This window comes from Xenopus laevis, chromosome 8L (genome assembly GCF_017654675.1).
Source record: "Xenopus laevis strain J_2021 chromosome 8L, Xenopus_laevis_v10.1, whole genome shotgun sequence".
Taxonomy (NCBI): Eukaryota; Metazoa; Chordata; class Amphibia; order Anura; family Pipidae; genus Xenopus; species Xenopus laevis.
Genome location: NC_054385.1, coordinates 6569969 through 6590819, shown reverse-complemented (window position 1 = coordinate 6590819; position 20851 = coordinate 6569969). Strand labels below are relative to the sequence as shown.

General features: G+C 39.7%; 1 protein-coding gene across 1 annotated transcript in view; it reads left to right on the top strand.

Moving 5' to 3' along the window:
- ttll11.L (tubulin tyrosine ligase like11 L homeolog) overlaps positions 1-20851 on the top strand; it is a 78133-nt gene that overhangs the window by 2712 nt on the left and 54570 nt on the right. Inside the window, exons 2-3 of the mRNA XM_018229513.2 lie at positions 4965-5064; positions 9457-9590. Of these exons, the coding sequence (XP_018085002.1) occupies positions 4965-5064; positions 9457-9590 (234 nt within the window). The remainder of the gene's footprint in view (positions 1-4964; positions 5065-9456; positions 9591-20851) is intronic.

Genomic DNA, 20851 nt, shown 5'->3' with positions numbered 1-20851 from the left:
ATTGCACACACTTTACCCTAAAGTTGGAGGCACCACTTAAAGGGGTGGTTTATTTAAGTCTGCTTTTAGCATGTTATAGAATGGCTAATTCTAAGCAACTTTTCAATTGGTCTTTTTTTTTTTATACTTTTTTAATTTCTCTACACATTTATTGTTATTGCTACTTTTTATTACTCATCTTTCTATTCATGCCTCTCCTATTCATAGTCCAGTCTCTTATTCAAATCAGTGCATGGTTGCTAGGGGAATTTATATCCTAGCAACCAGATTGCTGAGATTGCAAATCTGGAAAGATGTTGAAAAAAGAGCTAAATAACTAAAGAAACACACATAATAAAAAAGGAATCACTTTAAATACTCCCTTATATAGTGTTTTCCTATGCTTAAGATTAAATACATTCTGGAGCATGACAAATCGCTGCATTTAGTGGGTCTAAAGCCTGTTACTTACTCAATATGTCTCCACATTCAGCAAATGATCTCCTTTGCCTTGCGCTCACACTTACTTTATCGGAATACTATAACTGTGACAGTTCAGAGCCTGAATGGAAGGAAACTATTGGATATTAGGTTAAGCACTTGCCACCCAATATCTGATGCCTTTACTTCTAATGAAAGAAAACATTGTTTTAAGCAACTTCCCAATATCTATTCGTTTTTATAATTATGTGTTTATCCCTTATTGTTCCTTGAGCTTCCTCCTGATTCAGAATCTTGTAGCCTCTTCTTTTCCCAAGTCTGTTCATCAGCTGGCTTCTGCTCCATGGCACTGGGACTGGGAGTCAGAACCAGCCGTGCAGAAACTGTTACATGACAGACACTGCTGCCAATAGCCATAACTTTTACATGAACAATAAACCCAGTGAGAATGAGGAATGGATGGATATTGGGAAGTAGCTTAGAATACGATTCTCTTTCAATTGGCAAATGCAGTTTTTGGACACAGTTAAATGGGTGGTTCACCTTTAAGTTAACTTTTAGTATATTATAGAATGGCTAAAGCTAAGCAACTATTATTTTTTTTTTTTACAGTTATTGAATTTCAGGTATGGAATCCGTCATCCAGAAACCCATTTTCCAGAAAGCTCCGAATTACAGAGAGGCTGCCTTCCATAAACTTCATTATAAGCAAATAATTAAAATTTTTAAAATACATTTCCTATTTCTCTGTAATAATAAAACAGTCGCTTTTACTTGATCCCAACTAAGATATAATTAATCCTTACTGGAAGCAAAACCAGCCTATTGGGTTTATTTAATGTTTACATGATGTAGATTGAAGGTATGGAGATACAAATTACTACAAGATCCCTTACCCAGAGCATTCTTGATACCAGGTCCCATACCTGCATTTGTCTACTGACTCTTTCCAGCTTTCAAATGGGGTCACTGACCCCACCTCAAAAACATATGTTCCGCAAGGCTACACATTTATTGTTATTGTTTCTGTTTATCACTCATCTTTCTATTCAGGCCTCTTCTATTCATATCCCAGTCTCTTATTCAAATCACTGCATGGTTGCTAGGGTCATTTGGACCCTAGCAACTAGATTTCAAACTGGAGAGCTGCTGAATAAAAAGCTAATTAATTTAAAAAACACAAATTATAAAAAATGTAAACCAAATGCAAATTGTCTCAAAATATCATGCTCTACATCACTCTAAAAGTTAATTTAAAGGTCAACAACCCCTTTAATGGAAGTCCCTGTAACCATTGGCAAAAGGTGCATTTCAGCCCAAACAAGGTACCAGTTACTGGCTGTAGGAGTCTAGAGTATGCTTGCTGGGCAGCCTTGTTGGTGTATAACACTGGCTTCTTATTGTGTCTTCCAATCCCTGGCTGCCATCCCAGAGCTGGCATTAGCAGTGTTATGCATCGGGATGTTCAGTACAAGTATTAAGAGGCCACTATCTTACGTGACACGAGACAATCAATTAAAATTTCAATCTGGCTAAAGCATCCTTCTACTCTCCCATCCTGTAGAATTCCTTGGCTTGAAAAGTAGATATCATTCACCTTCGGTGGCGGGTGCTAATAAGCAGTCTGCACAAATACAGAGATGGATTTGCTCGGCATGCCGGGGAATGAGATGCATATGCAGCTGCTCTGACACCTGAGCACCGAAGACCGGGGTCATATATCACATCCACACTCTTCAAATCATTCCTGCTGCAACAGTTATCAACCTACTTGTGCTTCCACAGTGCTTTAACTTCTGCTCCACCTTCAGTAAATTACTATACCTCTGTTATTACTGAGGCTTTAATAACTGTGCATGTGTCACTGAACCTGACTTTTCCACCAGAATAATTGATTGGCTAAATCAGGGATAACTATAAATTAACTATATACAAGAGTCGGAGGTACCTTGCTGTTTCCCTTAGACAGTACAGTATGAGGGTATAGCTTATTGTGTGCCCAGAACATTCCTTCTCTGTATATTTGTATTTATACATATGGGAGGAGGGAGGTACCATATTGATTCCCTTAGACAGTACAGTATGAGGGTTTAGCTTATTGTGTGCCCAGAACATTCCTTCTCTGTATATTTGTATTTATACATATGGGAGGAGGGAGGTGACATATTGATTCCCTTAGACAGTACAGTATGAGGGTATAGCTTATTGTGTGCCCAGAACATTCCTTCTCTGTATATTTGTATTTATACATATGGGAGGAGGTGACATATTGATTCCCTTGGACAGTACAGTATGAGGGTATAGCTTATTGTGTGCCCAGAACATTCCTTCTCTGTATATTTGTATTTATACATATGGGAGGAGGTGCCATATTGATTCCCTTAGACAGTACAGTATGAGGGTATAGTTTATTGTGTGCCCAGAACATTCCTTCTCTGTATATTTGTATTTATACATATGGGAGGAGGTGCCATATTGATTCCCTTAGACAGTACAGTATGAGGGTATAGCTTATTGTGTGCCCAGAACATTCCTTCTCTGTATATTTGTGTTTATACATATGGGAGGGAGAATCTCAGAGCTGGGACTACTCTTGCTTTACTCCTGTGTGAGCATGTTATTGTTAATAAGCCAAGAGTTGGCAAGGCAGAGTTCCTTCTATTGTTCATAAATCCATAACAAGTTCCTGCCTTTCCAAGCTGTGAGCGTGAGGGCATTGCTGGAGAAATATAGTGTTTTTTTTATGTAAACAGTCAAAGAATTTGCGTTCAGACCCAGAGAAAGGAGCCAATTAACCTCCAACAGAAAATTGCTCCCACTGGTGTCACAGTACATTAATTATTGCTGCCTTTTAATAGTACAAGAGTGACAGATGAAATGTTTGCTTGTGGTACGGGAGGAAGTAAAGAAAACCGGCCTCAGCTGGGCTTTCTATTCAGCAAAGTTATTCTAAAAGTCATCTCACCTCAAACTTTTTACCCAGAGAGTGTGTGATATTTAATAACAGTCCTTCCTTTAGCATGCAATATATATACTTATAAAATGCCTTGGTTTTGTAAGCAGTACAGGTATGGGATCAATTTCCTGCACAAAACTCCAAGTTAAGGGTAAGATACTCTTCAATAGACTCCATTATAATCAAATTACTCACATTTTAAAACATTATTTTTTCCCTCTTTAATAATAAATCAAGATCTGTATTCCTCATCCTAAATTATTTTTAAGTAGACTTCGATTCAAGTTAGGGAAAGATCCCTTATGTGGAAAACCCCAGGACCTGAGCATTCTGGATAACAGGTGCCATACCACTATCTTTCTGGCTTTGGCTACACTGATGTCCGTATGGTTGACCAGTGCCAACCCTAACCTACCATCACCCGCTATGATAATGTCCATATGTCTGACGTCACGGGAGAGGGTAAGCTGGGGCAGGGATAGGTATATAAATAAAATAGGCAAGACTTTCAGATGTTGAAGAAGGGGCTGGACTGGGGGGCAAGACAAGCTTGTCTCCTCCTGGAGGAACCATTGGTCAGCCCCAACCTTCTACATCCAAGATTAAACTTGCATGAATCCACTGAGTCTTAGGGCAACAATTGCCAACAACTGTATTCTCCTTGTTGGAGCCGCTGGCTGCTCTTATAACTACCCTCAGCCTGAATCTAACTCCCTGCATCAGCTATAACCTCGCACTAAGTACTCCTTCCTCAGGCTTTTCAGCACCATCCACCCCCTCTAAGAAGTAGGGTCCAAAGCAAAAGAATCTCATGGTGCCTCCCCTTGTAAAGACTAGGGGCACATGATACTCCTGGCCTATAAGTAACTTCCAGGGAATACTTCATCCTAAATAAACAGCTCCCTCATTCCAACTCTGAATATTTTCAGCCTAATTTTGCAGTTAAATTGTATGGGCACAATAAGCCTTTGAGGAGTCGTTATTACTGCAATTAGCAATTCAGGTATTTCTATGATCCCACTAATGCTAGCCTATGCATATGCCGGCTCACAATCTCTCATCGCCTTTATGTTTAATCAGGCCGATCAATACACTATAAATATCATCCGTCTGATTTGTACAGAGTCTCTCTGTGCCATTTCAGTGATGAAAAGCCCAGCTCGGCCATCGATTCCGGCATGAACTACGGCACCGGCTCTCAGAATTACAAATGGTTGCAGGGTAAACAAACGAATGAGGTCAGCAAGAGGCCTCGCCATGTTCCGCAAAAACAGACCTTGATGGATGGAAGGATAACGAGTGCGACTGGATCTGTTACAACTTCTTCTGAACTTATATAGAAAGTTTTGAATAAACCTTTAATTGGGCAGCAGTGGTCAGCTATTGCAGGGGTCCTAAATTCTATTCCAGGAATTTGTCTCCAAGGAGTCTCTATGGTTTCTATACCCAGTTTATAAGCCAGGTTTATACTTCATTCACCCTACAATGCGAAGACTGGGTGAAGATGGGAGGCATGCCTTTATTTCCATATCAGTACTAACATTATCAAGACATAAGGTACTAATAACATTTTTTGTTTGTCTTCTAGTTTCCCATGGGTCGCCGCCTACCTTGTGACATTTATTGGCATGGAGTTTCTTTCCACGAGAGCGACAACCTCTCCTCTGGGCAAGTCAACAAATTCCCAGGTAATTTGAGGTTGCATTATTACAGGTATGGGACCTGTTATCCAGACATCTCTGGACCGGGGTTTTTCTGGATAATGGATCTTTCCGGAATTAGGATCTTCATACCTTATGCTTGCAAAAAAATAAATAAACCAGATAGGCTGGTTTTGCATGCAGTAAGGATTAATTATATTAATTATTAGTTGTGATCAAGTACAAGCGACTGTTTTATTATTACAGAGAAAAAGAAAATAATTTTTAAAAATGTGGATCATTTGGATAAAATGGAGCCTACGGCAATTTTCCAAAATTCAAAGCTTTTTGAATAATGGGTTTACAGTGGGCATAAACTGAGTAGGCAGCTTATTGGCACACTCTTGACAGCCTGCTTGACCGATAGCTGCCCAAAAATCTGACACATATCAGCTAGGTTTGAAAATCCCACTGTGCAAGGACCATATTGGCACACTGATGCTGGAAAAAAAGTTAACTGAATCTTGGAGCTTTTCATGTCCTAAACATTTAGCCAAACCCAATCCGAACCCATAAAGGGGTTGTTCACCTATATGATGTAGAGATTGATATTCTGAGACAATTTGCAGCTGGTTTGTTTAATAGTTTTTGAGTTATTTAGCTTTTTATTCAGCAGGTCTCCAGTTTGCAATTTCTGATTGCTAGGGTCCAAATTCCCCTAGCAACCATGCACTGATTTGAATAAGAGACTGGAATATGAATAGGAGAGGGACTGAATAGAAAAACGAGTAATAAAAAGTAGTAATAGCAATACATTCGTAGCCTTAAAGAGCATTCGTTTTTTAGATGGGGTCAGTGACCCCCATTTGAAAATTGGAGAGAGTCAGAAGAAGAAGGGAAATAATTTCAAAACTATAAAAAAAATAAAGAATGAAGACCAAATAAATTTTTTTTTAGAATTAGCCATTCTATAACATACTAAAAGTTAACATGAAGATGAACCACCCCTTTAATGTCATTTCATGGTAACACTCTGGACAACTGAATTCGACAAGTTGTTGCTGCCTCAATGGAGCTTACAATCTAAGGTCCCTATCATACAAACCCACGTTCTATGGTCCAATAAGTAATGAATCCAATCAAAGACTGAGGCATAAACAACCCCAGTGATAATAATTACTTACCTGAGACCTCCAGTCCAAGAACAAGTCCAGGAAGATTGCAACTTGGCACTGCTACAGTAGTGCTCCAGACCTGGTCACTTTTTAACACATAGAAGCACCAGTCAGGTAAGAGATTATAACTGATTGGGTGCCTAACGTTTTGTCTCTCCCAAGATGCCTTTCCCTCTCCTTACTGAACTGGGAGAATCTTTGCTCTGCTTGTTTCAGAAGTGCATTTGTTTTCCTGGGTACTGGTAAGCTTTAAGGGCAACCACATAACCTGTTTTCTTACCGTCAATCTTCTCGATCAGGGCTTGGCAAACTCCAACTTCTTCTGTAAGCCCCTATTTTTTATTCTTCTAACACCTGTCAGGATTTATATAGTCTCATCCATCTCCCACTGAAACCTGGACTATATAGGAGACGTTTAGAAAGGAATAAGAACTAAATCAGACCGCGGTTTGGTCATCATCCCCGATCTCTTACCTGCAGCAAAGTTGAGTACTTTAAATTAAGACTGCTTTGCCGCGACACACTTCTATACACATCTCAAAGGCCATCAAGGTAAAGAAATGCTTTCTTTCCTAAAGATCGGTTGCGCAGAATCTTCCAACACATTTCCTAAATCACTCAGAATCCCAGGCTGCCAGAGGCTATTACTTCTAACAGCAGGAGTACAGTTATGTGTAGTCGTGCCGGGTTTGACAGTCGTCATAGCAAATCAAATGTATCCAGGATCTATTAACATCATTCAAAACCCTATTTAATGTGTACATATCCCCTGTGTTTCCCTTCAATTAATAATGAACTAAAAGTGTGTGACTTCAATATTGATTTCCTTGGCAGAAACCACGTGTTGGGTGGTGACATCCAGTCCCTAGTACTGCTCCCTTGCAAGAGGGTGGCCCAGCCTATGGCCACAGTGAAGCAAAATGCACCCTGAGCTTGGGAATGGCAAATTTAACCAGTTTGCCCTAGTTGTGACATTCTCAGAAAAATTTGGTTTGTTTCAGCAAGTATCCAGAAGCATTTGGCTGCAACAAGCAGAGTGACCCTGACAATTAGAAGATAATTAGGCGGGTGCAGACATTAAAAATATATAGGGAGGAACGTGTGCCAGCAAATATACCATTTTCATCTCACTGAGAGCCATATGACATTAAGAATGTGCTTGCACTCACTGACATGCCAAGAGTGATATTCCTTATTGCTGCATGCTCACCTTTGCTGAGAAACAGGGGTTTTGCCTAGTCACCCCTGGCATGAATTCACCAATGGATTAATCTAACTCTGGTCCAATGGACAGGACTCCCTCAAACAAGTTAACTTGAGAGCCACACCCCCACTCGCATAAGAATGTACCTAGAAAGGACTAAGAAGTACAGAAAATCAGATAATTTATTTGTGATACCCTGTGGATTTAGGAAAGGTCAAGCTCCTTCAAAAAAAGAAGTTGAGTTTCTGGATTGTTCTGCAATTGCAAAGTTTTACAACATAGCAGACAGGAAGGTTCCCCAGGGATTAAAAGCCCATTCCACCAGGGCATTGGCGAGTTCCTGGGTGATGGAAGCCAAAGCATTGCCAGAAGCTATCTGCAGAGCAGCAAGGTTGTCGTCGGTCAACACCTTCATCAAACATTATAGACTAGGTGTCCTTGCCGCCCAGAAAGCTAGATTTGGGAGGAAGGTCTTGCAGTCAGTTGTACATTGCTAAATAAAGCATTTTTTTTTTGGTTCTGCAATCTTGTGGTGTCCCTCCATTTTTAGCTTTATAAATCCAATTCAATTGGAGAATGCATGCCAGGGATGACTAGGAAAACAGGAAATTGGTTATGCTCACTGTAATTTCTGTTTCCTGTTCACCTTCCATGGCAGAATTCACCAAGGAATTGCCCACTCTATGATGTCAGGCTTTAGACTGAGACGAGTGAGTGGGGGTGTGGCTCTCATTTTAACTTGTTGGAGGGAGGTCTTGTCCGTTGGCCCGGAGGGAGATTAACTCATTGGTGAATGCTGCCATGGAAGGTGCCCAGGAAACAGAAATTACTGTGAGTATAAACAATATCCTTTTTTATGACCAGGCAAGCACAGATTATATGTTCAGGACTTTGTGCCAACATGAACAAGTCACAGTAAGTTTGGGCAGGCCTAGTGCATCTCCCCTATTCTCTGCTTGGCATGATAGATGCCAGCACTCACAACTGTCTCATTAATCTAAGCACCTAACTCCTGTCACCTCACTGAAGGGACACAGGTTGGTCAATGCTTATTTAAATAAATATTACAATTTCCATGTTGCCCTAGTGTGTCCATTTTTCTCTATCTGATCCAGCGGTCACCACATTGACCTACTGTCTCCATTCTGTCCCATTTTTTCCATCTTGGTTGTCTGTCTCTATATTGTCCTACGGTCCCCATCTTTCTTTTCTGACTCCATCTTGCCATACTGTCCCCATCTTGATTTACTGTCTCCATCTTGCCATACTGTCCCCATCTTGATTTACTGTCTCCATCTTGCCATACTGTCCCCATCTTGATTTACTGTCTCCATCTTGTTCTGCTGCCCCTGTCTTGTGCTACTGTCCCTAACTTGTCCTGCTGTTCTGGTCTTGTCCTACTGCCCTCATCTTGCTCTACTGTCTCCATCTTGTCCTACGTCTCCATCTTTCTTTTCTGACTCCATCTTGCCATACTGTCCCCATATTGACTTACTGTCTCCATCTTGTTCTGCTGTCCCTGTCTTGTGCTACTGTCCCTATCTTGTCCTGCTGTTCTGGTCTTGTCCCACTGTCTCCATCTTGCTCTACTGTCTCCATCTTATCCTACTGTCCCCATCTTGCCCTGTTGTGCCTGTCTTATCCTACTGTCCCCATCTTCGTTTACTGTCTCTATTTTGTCTTGCTGTTTCTGTCTTGTCCTACTGTCTCCATCATGCCCTGCTATCTCCATCTCATCCTTCTGCCCACATCTTTCCTTTCTGTTCCCATCTATACTTTCTTCTTGCTTTCAAACCAGTACCCTACAGAACCCAACAGCCTGCAGAGACTATAACAGGTCCTATTACTTTTATAGTTTTTAGTACATTAGATTGACCTGGAGATGGTATGTACACCACAGAGTGTTGTCTGTGACCCTCTTGTGCCAGTGTAGTGTGTATTTTAGTAGTTTCTAAGATTTTGCAAAGAGGGATGCTTTATGGCAACTTAACCTTGATATATGACCCAAATTGCTGTTTTTACAGGCCTTTTACTAATGCTAAATAAATTCATTCATTTTAGGGATGACTGAGATGGTGCGTAAAATCAACCTGAGCCGGGCTGTGAGGACCATGCAGGAACTGTACCCGGAAGAATACAACTTTTATCCCCAGTCCTGGATTCTTCCGGAAGAGTATCACCTCTTTGTTGCTCAAGTGAGTGGCCCTCATTATTCTGTACAAACTATTCTGCTAAACTAAGGCTAAATAATCTGCAGTTCTTATGATGTTCAGTACTGTTAGACTGTATGCATCAATAACATACTGCAGAGGAGGCATACAGCGCTTGTAGCTCATGGATACAAGAACTTTCCACAGCTTCATCATTGCTTATTTATGTCATTACCCAGTGGCCTCTAGATGGCACTGCATCACATTACACAGTATTATAGTGTGATAACCCATTGTCTCCTAGAAGAAGGCTCATCCACTGTGTTTTAAAGCATAGCCAGGGCAGTTATTGACAAGGTTCCGCCTACAGACCCTTATTAAGGCTCTTCAGTGTAGTGCAGGATTTTCTGACCATTCAGATAGTCCTGGTGAGCATTGCCATGTGTTATTACCCAAAACTGTCTAATCACTGCAACAGATGACTGGTATGGACATTTAAGGCAGGGACACACGGTCAGATTCGGGGAGATTAGTCACCTGGCGACAAATCTCCTCTTCTTTGTGTTGACTAATCTCCCCGAACTGCCTTCCCTTGCCTTCCCGCCGCTTGAATGCAAATCGTCGTTGGGATGGCATTCGGAGGGATTCGTTTTCCGAAGTTGCTCAGCTTTTAACCATTGCCCAATGCCATATGACGTGCACAGTAGCTGCACGGTGCTGTAGGAAATAATCCTGAGATACATCCCTGCAATTGCCCCCATAGACTATAGATGGAGCTGCAGACAAAGGAATCTGCACTGTTGCTAATGCTGACAAATGTTAATTTTGCAGGGTTTTCATCTCATTTAAAGAAAAGAACCTGCACCTACAAAGGCAGGGGTAACACTGGCAACATGTTTCCCTCAGCCCTTTGGGTCGCACCGATAGAGTACACTACATATCCGCTCTCTGTAGGCCTTAAGGTCATGCTTTATTTTGCTTTTATTTATTTCTTCTGCCTTCTGTTTAGTAACTTTTTCTAATTGCTGCTCCATAGAAATGGCAGCCTTCTCAATTTCCAGTCCCCGGAACGTGAAAATGGCAGTAATTACTTTCCCCTCCATTCCTTTATTATGTACATTTGTAATAGTGTAATTACATATTATTATTTTCCTTAACTAATTGTAATTATTGCTATTGAGCTCCGTAATTACTGTTGATGACTGTTTCCCTTTTTTTATTTTTTATTAAAAGAAATAAATTGATTTGTCTGTCACGGTTGTTTGCATTTGGAAAATAATCTGATTTGCAGATGTTTTCTTTTTGCGAATGAAAGGCGCTGAAGTTCCAGCGCATGTGTCTGATGGAGATTATGGGATTGTGTATCCGGGTTCTCTAACTGGGTTAGGTATAAAGAGATATTAAACTATGTATTTTTAGTAACTGGCATGCCCTCCCCCCCCATGGCCAGAAACTGCACATGAGACTGAAAGAATTTTATCCTAGCTTCATCTCAAAGATGTTGGTGGACTTCCTCGCATGAACTACCCACATCAACTGCTACTTCCACAACATTTCTATAGGGTTACGGTCAGGACTTAGATTCAATTGGCCATTTCAAGACATTCAATCTCTTCTGCATTACCTATACTTTGGTAGATTGATTTGTTTTGCCTTGATCCCTCCAGACCAAGTCAACAGCTTATTAGCCCTGTCTATAGGGCCCTCTGCCCAAACTGAAGGCCAGATATCTATTGGGCGGGTTAGAAAATCCCACTTGGTCCTCTACTAATGGGTCTCTATAGGTCTCATCTGTCCAGATAACATACTTCCAATAGACCTCTGGCTTATCCATGTGGTCTTTAGCAAACTGTAGACTTGCAACAATGTTCTCAGAGAATATCTCCTTGCAACTCTTTCATGCTCACCATTGTGGTTCAATTTTCTCCTGATGGAGGCCTTTAGTTCCTTAGATGTTAGCTTGTAGTTCTTTAAGATCTGCCAGAACATAGAAAATTAGTCGAGTAACAGCATCAGCGTGTTGACTTAGTCCTCTTCCAATTGGTCTTTGTAGATCTCATCCGTCCAGATAGCATACTTCCAATAGCCCTCTGGAATTTTCTCCTGATGGAGGCCTTTAGTACTTTAGATGTTGGCTTGATCTCCGAGAACATAGAAAATTCCCTCAGTTGAGAAACAGCATCACTTGTTGATTTGGTCCTCTTCATTTGGTCTCTATAGGTCTCATCAGTCTAGATAACATATTTCCAATAGCCTTCTAACTTTCCAAATGGTCTATAGCAAATTGTAGACATATAACAATGTGTTACAAACTCGTGTTTGTACTAGTGGTGTCACTGACCCTAGCAACCAGAAAGAAGCCTAATATTGAATAATAAACAGATTCGCTCACAAAGACCAAAAGCCAATGAATTTTTCCTTTAGAAAAAATGCAGTTGTTGTGCCTGTTAACAGAATGCTGTGATTGTTAGTTCCACAGCACCCTTGTTGCGTATCCCTTGGCTTCAGACCATGACTCGCTAAATAAACTGTTTGTCCTAATTTGCCATAGAGTAAATATTTAATTATGCAGATAGATGCCACAGCTGGTGCTGAGCCGGTGAAATGAGAGTTTTTTGGAAGCAGCTGCGACATTTATAAGAGCGACATTTATAAGAGCGACATTTATCGATGCTTGCCGAAGGGAGGCAGTTATGACTCTGGCCTGTAATCTCTCAAAAATCATTACAGTTGGTAGGAAGGTGCTCATTTTCATGCCTTGCGTTTAAAAGAACCTGCAAATTGGTCAAATTAAATTTTATAGCAGGTTCTTTCAATCTATTTTCATCTAGAGAGGATCGCTGTTGCCCATTTGTGATACATTGACCTTAATAATCTTCGTTGACCTCAATAATCGTTGTTCACTTTTTTTTTGGGGGTAAAAGATCTTAACTCTGTATTTTTTACCCTAGCAACCAAGCAATGGTTTGAATGAGAGACCGAAATATGAATAGGAGAGTATCTAGAAGAAATACGTCTTTGAAACTACTGGATGCTGTATATCATGACCTGGATAAACGAGAATCTTCATAGACATGAATAGGAGAGGGTTTGAAAAGCAAGTAGTAAAAAAGTGGTAATTAAATTGTAGCCTTCTGTAGGAGTAGTTTCATAGCTGGAGTTAGAAGATTAAGGCAAATAATTCAAAACTATATAAAATTAAGACCAATTGATCTAGGAATAACAGTAACAGTAGTAAAAGTTACTTCACCATGATTTTCCCAGAATTCATTCATTTGAGACCGGAACAGAAAGGGTTAATATGCGTGCTTATCAGTACCTTTAAAGGGGTTGTTCACCTTTAAATGAACTTTTAGTATGACGTAGAGAGAGATATTCTGAGACAATTATAAATGGTTTAAATTTTTTTGTTATTTGTGGTTTTTTGGAGTGGTTTAGCTTTTTACTCCGTAGCAACCATGCACTGATTTTAATTTGAAATATGAGTAGGAGAGGGCCTGGAATATGAATAGGAGAGGCCTGAAGATAAGGAATATAAAGTAGCAATAACAATACATATTTAGCCTTACAAAGCATGTGTTTTTAGATGGGGTCAGTGACCCCCATTTGAAAACTAGAAAGAGAGAAGAATAATAATTTAAAAACTATATAAAAAAAAAATCTGTGGACCAATTGAAAAATTGCTTAGAATTAACCATTCTATAACCAGCTAAAGGTTAATGTAAAGGTTAACCACCCCTTTAAAGGAAAAGTGCAACCACTTGAGAGATGCCCAGGAATTACAAATGCTATACTTGTCCGAAGGGAACTGTTCTTCTTTTCGGGAAACAAATTGCAAAATACTAGGTTGGATCATGTGTGTTGCTTATGCATTGGGCTGCCCTTTTTCTAATTAGCATATCACTAAAGCCACTGCCTCATACCTAGTACTCCAACTCCTGCTCCTTCCCGTTGATCAATTAATACAAGCCCTGTATATTTATTAAGTTTCTAATTAAAAGATCTATAGAGTGTTTTATTTTTTTAATTCGGCTCGCTTGACTTTTAGCTTCTGCCGTAATGTATTGTTTAATAAAAACACCTCCTTGCCCAGAACATTCCATACATAACCGCTCTCGGGCTGAACATTTGCGATGTATGTGTGTTGTTTGTTCAATCATTTCCGCCCATAAAGATTTACTGGTGGATCTCAAAATAAAAAAAGCCATGTTGATTCATAGCCCTCAATTTGTTTTACTAAGAATGGTAATCTGTGCCCGTGGATGATTCATGGGCATAATTGGCACTAGGTATACCTACTGAGCCACATCTCTGGTTCCTGAAGTTAAAGGGAAGCTTAGAAATATATCTATTTTTGGAATTTTTGAACTAACTTCTGGCAGGGAGGAAGGAGAAGCAATGTAAGCACATTCCAAGTGAGGAGGCTGTGCTCCATTCTGAGTAAACGTGGGCAAATTATAGCTGCAGGGAATCTCACGGCAGCAACAGAGGGAGGAAGAGCAGGAAAAAAATGATAATAATAATAGGAATCAGGGTTAAAGTGACTTTGGCATGTCACAGTGGACAGTATAGAAAGCACAAGGATTATGCCCCAACAACTGTTTGCTTCTCATGCTGTCTACAGGCAGTAAAGACTTTAAAGGTGGTTATTCGTAATTCAATTCAATAAAAACTGCCAACATGCTCCCCTTCAGAATGGGTTACTTCTTATTGGACTGTCTATATTGGCCTCATGACTTCCAGATATCTTATCGGGCAGGTAGGGTAAGGACCAACAGCATGTAGATGTGGTCTTCTCTCAACAGGTCTGTGTATGACCTTATCACAATTCAATCAGCCTCATTTGGCCCACCACATGGATCTGCGAATGGCCAACTTTGAACACCAAACCCTTATTTAGTTTCCCATGAACATAAGTACTATTCAGCTTTAACAGTGCCCCCTTCCAGCCCCTACTGTCCACTTGTTCACCCTCAGGTTCCTCACCCCAACCCTAAAGCTTTGGAGTAGGGAAGTGTGGGGTAGCAGCTCCATAACTTATCTTTTTCCTTTGTTTCAAGAAAAATCATCTGTATTTTTCACATGAACCTTAATTGAGAACTGTAGTTGGGTAGCATCTCAGCCCTCTGGAGCTGATGGGTCAGAATACCTTCTATCTTCCAGTTCTTGCATTCGACCATGGAAACTTGAGCAGTTTGTGCAGGTTGAATATATGTTTTATGATTTCATGGATAAATGGCCATTTAAGGTGGCCATGCACAAGCTTTCTGTCTTTGGTTTCATTCCTTCAGTCCGAGAGCCAAAGCAACAGCAGAAAGTGAAGAGGAGTTTCAGCACCATGCATTGAACAACCTACATTATCAGATGACATTTTCAGACCTTTCTGATCGGTGATCAAGTTTCAGACTTAAATCTAAGAGTAAATACTTTGAGGTTATCCAATACTAGCTGACTTACATTTTGACACCCTACTCTAACTTCTGGTGTACATAGAACAGGGCTGAATCTGTCTCGACTGAACAGAATTATATTACAACAAACATGGCTTGTAGAACTACATTTGCATCACACTAAGGAAGAAGAAGCCGGCTGATATAAATGAATAGCTCAGCATTCGTAGTCGTAGAATGAAATTTGCCCGAGGCACAGAACGTTCATGAATTATACCTTTGCTATAAACCTTGCCACAAGTTTGCCTTGATTAGAATAAAGATGGTAGATATCAGCTTGAGTTTAACTGGAGGTTCCATTAGTTCAGGGTGTTTTCCCCCAGCAGTGGAGAAGAGCAGGATTTGATCAAAATTCCATCTTTCTTATTTCACACATCCTATTTTTGTTTTTGCAATTCAGTGTAATTTTCCATGTGTACAAGCTTGGATTGTACCCTAGGGGTTGAGGCCAACCGATTGCCCCTTCTGCGTTTTGATGCTGGCCATGAGTCACCACAGAGATGGGCAGGTCAGATGCAGGCATGTAAATCAACACGTTGTTCCTGGACAGTCTTGGGTTTGGTACAAAACAAACTGGTAATTTTCTAAAAATCTTGATCTGCAGGGAAAAAACAAGTTCCATTGAGACTTAATCACATTTTTCATATTTACTTTTGATAAATCAGCCTCCAGGCTGGGACTCCTTAGCTCATAACAAGGTTTTAGATATATAGAAACATTGGGGCAACAGTCACCCTGCTATAGTTCCAGAGGTACCAGGGTAAAAATAAGCACTCATCCCAAATCTCCCCCTAACTGGCCTTCAGGCTGGGCCCCTTAGGGCAAAACAAGGTAACAGATATATAGAAACATTGGGGTAACAGTCACCCTGCTATATTTCCAGGGGTACCCAGGGCACAAATAAGCACTCATCCCAAATCACCCCCTAACTGGCCTTCAGTCTGGGCCCCCTTAGCTCATAACAAGGTTACAGATATATATAGTAACATTGGGGTAACAGACACCCTGCTATAGTTCCAGGGTTACCCAGGGCACAAATAAGCACTCACCCCAAATCTCCCCCTAACTGACCTTCAGACTGGGCCCCTTTGCTCATAGCCCGGCTACAGATATATAGAACCATTGGGGTAACTGTCACCCTGCTATAGTTCGAAGAATATCTTCTTGTTAAAAATTACTCACGCGTTATTAAACAGCTCTAAGTTTGTAGTCCGTGACCCTATGTTCTGGGCTTTCTATTGATTTGTTTGGCAGGTCATTTAGATCAGATCAAGCAGAACAATCGGCTTCAGAATTTGTGAAATATTGAATTCTTCTCATGTCTGAATGATGAGAAATCTTTTAAAAAGACACAAGACAAATATGCCTGTGGCCAGACGCCAGATGACTATCTACCACCTGATCTAATGGAGAAATATTGCAGCGGAAACCAACGCCATGATGGAGTTCATCTATTAAGAAAAGCAGAATTCACACGCGGTGTTTCCTCCCTGCAGATATTTTCCCTATTGTTTTGATAGAAACATAAAACAATCTAGAAACTGTCATAGTGACAACTTTGGTAATTGGCAGTGAAACTACAGAGTTTGCATTTCAAGGTCATTGGTCGGAATCCAGCCGAGGCCGGAAAGTGGAAAATAATTACCTTCCGACAGATGTGATCTATTTGTCAGAACCCGGTGGCTTTGGTCTGGTTCGTGGACAGCAGATGCCCATTTCACATCCGCTCATGTCACCGGTTCATAATCGCCCTGGTGTGGCCGCACATGATACGAATTTACAAACACTGTTTCTTATTTAGGCGTGTTGAAACGCTTTGAAGACTGTGCCATTTTACATCTCCGCGGAACAGATTAGCAGAGCATATTTGAAATTTGTAATGTATAATTTAGGCACCTGATTATCTCGGTTCCAGATGTGTTGTGTGCTCTCATTCTTTGTAATGAGCACAATAATAGCAAACTGCATTACCTCTGAACAGCTGACATCACACATCAGTGCCTAAGCTGGCAAAGCAAAGGCTTTCTTATAGAAATGGAATGCTCTGGGCACACAATTTATACCCTTATTCTGTTCCAAGAGAAACAATATGGCAGCTCAGGTATACAGTGAAGGAATGTTCTGGGCATACAATAAGCTATACCATCATACTGTACTGTCTAAGGGAATCAATAGTGCACCTCCCTCCTCCTATATGTATACATATAAATATACAGAGAATGAATGTTCTGGGCACAAATAAACTATACCCTTGAACTGTACTGTCTAAGGGAAACCATAGGGCACCTCCCACCCATATGTACAGTATAAGTACAAATATATAGAGAAGGAATGTTCTGGGCACACAATAAGCTATACCCTCATACTGTACTGTCTAAGGCAGTGATCCCCAACCAGTAGCTCGTGAGCAACCTGTTGCTCTCCAACCCCTTGGATTGGTTGCTCCCAGTGGCCTCAAAGCAGGTGATTATTTTTAAATTTCAGTCTTGGAGGCAAGTTTTGGTTGCATAAAAACCAGGTGTACTGCCAAACAGAGCCTCAATGTAGGTTAACAATCCACATAGGGGCTACCAAATGGCCAATCACAGCCCTTATTTGGCACCCCAAGAACATTTTTCATGCTAGTGTTGCTCCCCAACACCTTTTACTTCTGAATGTTGCTCACAGGTTCAAAAGGTTGGGGATCCCTGGTCTAAGGGAATCAATATGACACCTCCTCCCATATGTATAAATACAAATATACAGAGAAGGAATGTTCTGGGCACACAATAAGCTATACCCTCATACTGTACTGTCTAAGGGAATCAATATGGCACCTCCCTCCTCCAATATGTATAAATACAAATATACAGAGAAGGAATATTCTGGGCATACAATAAGCTATACCCTCATTCTGTACTGTCTAAGGGAATCAAAATGGCACCTTCCTCCTTCCATATGTATAAATACAAATATATAAGGAATGTTCTGTATGTATGCATATATATGTACAAACAACAATATTCCTGTGTACACAATTAGCTATGCCCCTCTTACTGTAGTATACAGTATTATGCTAGCTTTCTCCAGTATTCAAAGTTTTTACTGCAATTTGAGTCTTTTGCAGCAAAAAAATTTGGAATACAAATTTGAGCTTCTGAGTTTTTAAAAAAGCGTAAACAGCTACAAAACTAAACTTGTAGCCGTCAATGTGAGTTGTATCAGAATTGAAGTTAATATTAATTTTTTTAAGTATTAGAAAATTGGCGGACTCATTGAAAATGATGGATGAAATGTAATTTCACTGTGTTTTAGTTGGTACTGCACAATTTCAAGTTTTTGATTTTTAAGTTTTTTTATAAATGAGCACATATTCAAGATTTTAATAAAAAGAAACTTGAAAATGTAAATGTTCATAAATCTGTCAGATTTGGAAGATTTATCCAACCAAAAAATTCTCAAAAATTTGAATCCAAAACATTTCAAACTTCTAAAGAAGTAAAAGAGATTTTACAGCCTCGTTGACTGGAATAATACGATTTACATATTATCCACAATTAAACATGATCATGTAAATAGGTGAGGTTAAAGCCCTAACAGGGAAAACTTTTATTTAAATTTGAATATATAAATTAGGATTTTGATTCAGTTCGGCATTTGTCCAAGTCTTTTGAGGAAGATTTATCTTGATGTGTATTGTTTTTTTTTTTAAAAAGGAATTCTATAGATATCAGCTCTTTTCCACTTTAGAATCCTCATTGCCAATGATAACATTAAGAAAGGAGAATGGACTGAATTCTCTGCAATATCTCTCAGTGGAACATTAGAGGGAGCTGCTTCACTTCCACAGAGCGAAACCCAAGACGACTCTGAGAAAAAACATTTTCAAGATTAATCAAGTCAGAAATAACCATAATGCAAAAGGTTTAACAAGGTGCATCGGTGAAGATTTAGCTTAGCATTTTTTATTTTTTTTACCTCCATAAAGATTTGTCTGACCTATTTGATGGTAAGGATGTCTGAGTCATCGCCGAACAATTCATTGAGCATGCACTGGGCTAGATTTATGCCTTTTAAAACATTGCACAGAAAAGGCTTTTTTACTCAAGCCTCAATTTAAATCTGTGATTTCTATTCACTGGATTTTTACGCTTTCCTCTGTTAAAGTAAAACTAAGGACAAAGTATTTTTTTTTTGTGTTTTATAAATCGAGGACCTTTGTACTAGTATCTGCAATAAGCCAACGTGTCAATAATTTGTTGTATTCACTTAGCTCAACCTACCTTTTTTTTTTTAAACCTGTTATATCGATGATTGCCTCAGAAGGCAACCACTGTTCTTCATTCTTCAACATAATGGAAAATGGGATGTTTTGACTGCTGTCCTCTTGAGGGGGAACCAGAACAATCAAAACTCATCTTGAGGGGAACTAGAGCAATCAAAACTCCCTTCCCCAAAGGCAGCGGCTTTCCATTTTGTGAAATGAGAAATACTCTGCCTTATGGCCCAGATTAGTGGTTTAAAGAGAATATGATTTGAGAATACTGTCTTCTGCATTTCATTGCTATGGCCCTCCCTAAGAGGACCACAATGATCGAATTTCTCTGTGTCCCAATCCTGCTAAGATATGTTAATTATGTTCTTTCTGGTCAACCACAAGGACCTTGGTAACATAAAAAGATGCCATTGCCTATTATGACCTGCCCTGTTTTAGTAAGATTCTTCAGAATTCTAAAATCTGTTCCAGGTAGTTCTAGTTATCTAGGATGTACTAGCAAAATTAATCTCTAGGCTTCTCCAATAGTTAACCTTAAGAGTGGCAAATGATCCGATTGCTCTTTCCTATTGTTGAAATTCTGCTGTAAAATATTGGACTGCGAAAAATGCCCATAAACTGTAATGTTTAGTGAAAGAAATGTTGCGTGAAAAAACGGCCATTGACTTCAATGCATCTTGCACATTTTTTGCCTTTTTTGTGAATTTATGGCAAAGTGAAATGGGTAAGATTTTCCTATTACTATCTTCTCACCAATGACTTTCATTTACTTTCTACTCATGAAACCTTATTAGGGAGGCACGGAATCCCAGATTTGGTTTTGGATTTAGCCAAAGAAAGCCCCCCCCCCCTTTTTTTTTTTGCAGGAATCTGATTCAGCCAAATCAGAAACCTCAATATGTGACTGTAGACCACATGAAAACTGGAGTTAAATTATTTTTTGCATGTTACCTTTTGGACTTGCTTATGAGTATATACAAATGTATGGTTTAAAATCAGCTTGGCATTCAGCTGAATCTTTTGTGGATTCAGTGCATCCCTAGACCTTCTCAAGAAAAAATGTTTTACAATAAATAGTTGCGATTGTGCTTTGAAAACTCAAAATAAAGCCCCACCCAAAAATGTTCCTCTACTGTTATTAACCTCATTGACTGCTTGATGGTGCAGTACACCCAATATTGGTCTTGGTATTGGTTTTCAGACAGACAAGCAAAGTGATATTATTGTATACTGATAGGTAATGGTGGAATTTTAGGTGGCAGTAATCTCTACAAACAGGATATAATAATTTAAAGGATATGATTCAGACCAAACCTTCGGTTTCCAGGTGAATCTGAGCCCAAATTAAGGTCCATTTCAAAACAAGTTAAAGTGGCAGTATACCCCCTTTTTAGTATGAGCTGAATGAATAGGGGTAGTACTGTACTGGACCATTTTCCTATTGTTTTATTTATTGCACTAAACAAGAAATTAAAACCAAGTAAAGAGTCACAGTAAGTAGAGAAACCAAAAAAAAACCTTACACAAGGGGCAGCTTTTGGAAGGGAATGGTTTGTTTATACAGTGCTCATTGTCTCCTTTTGAAAAAGAAAATAAAAATA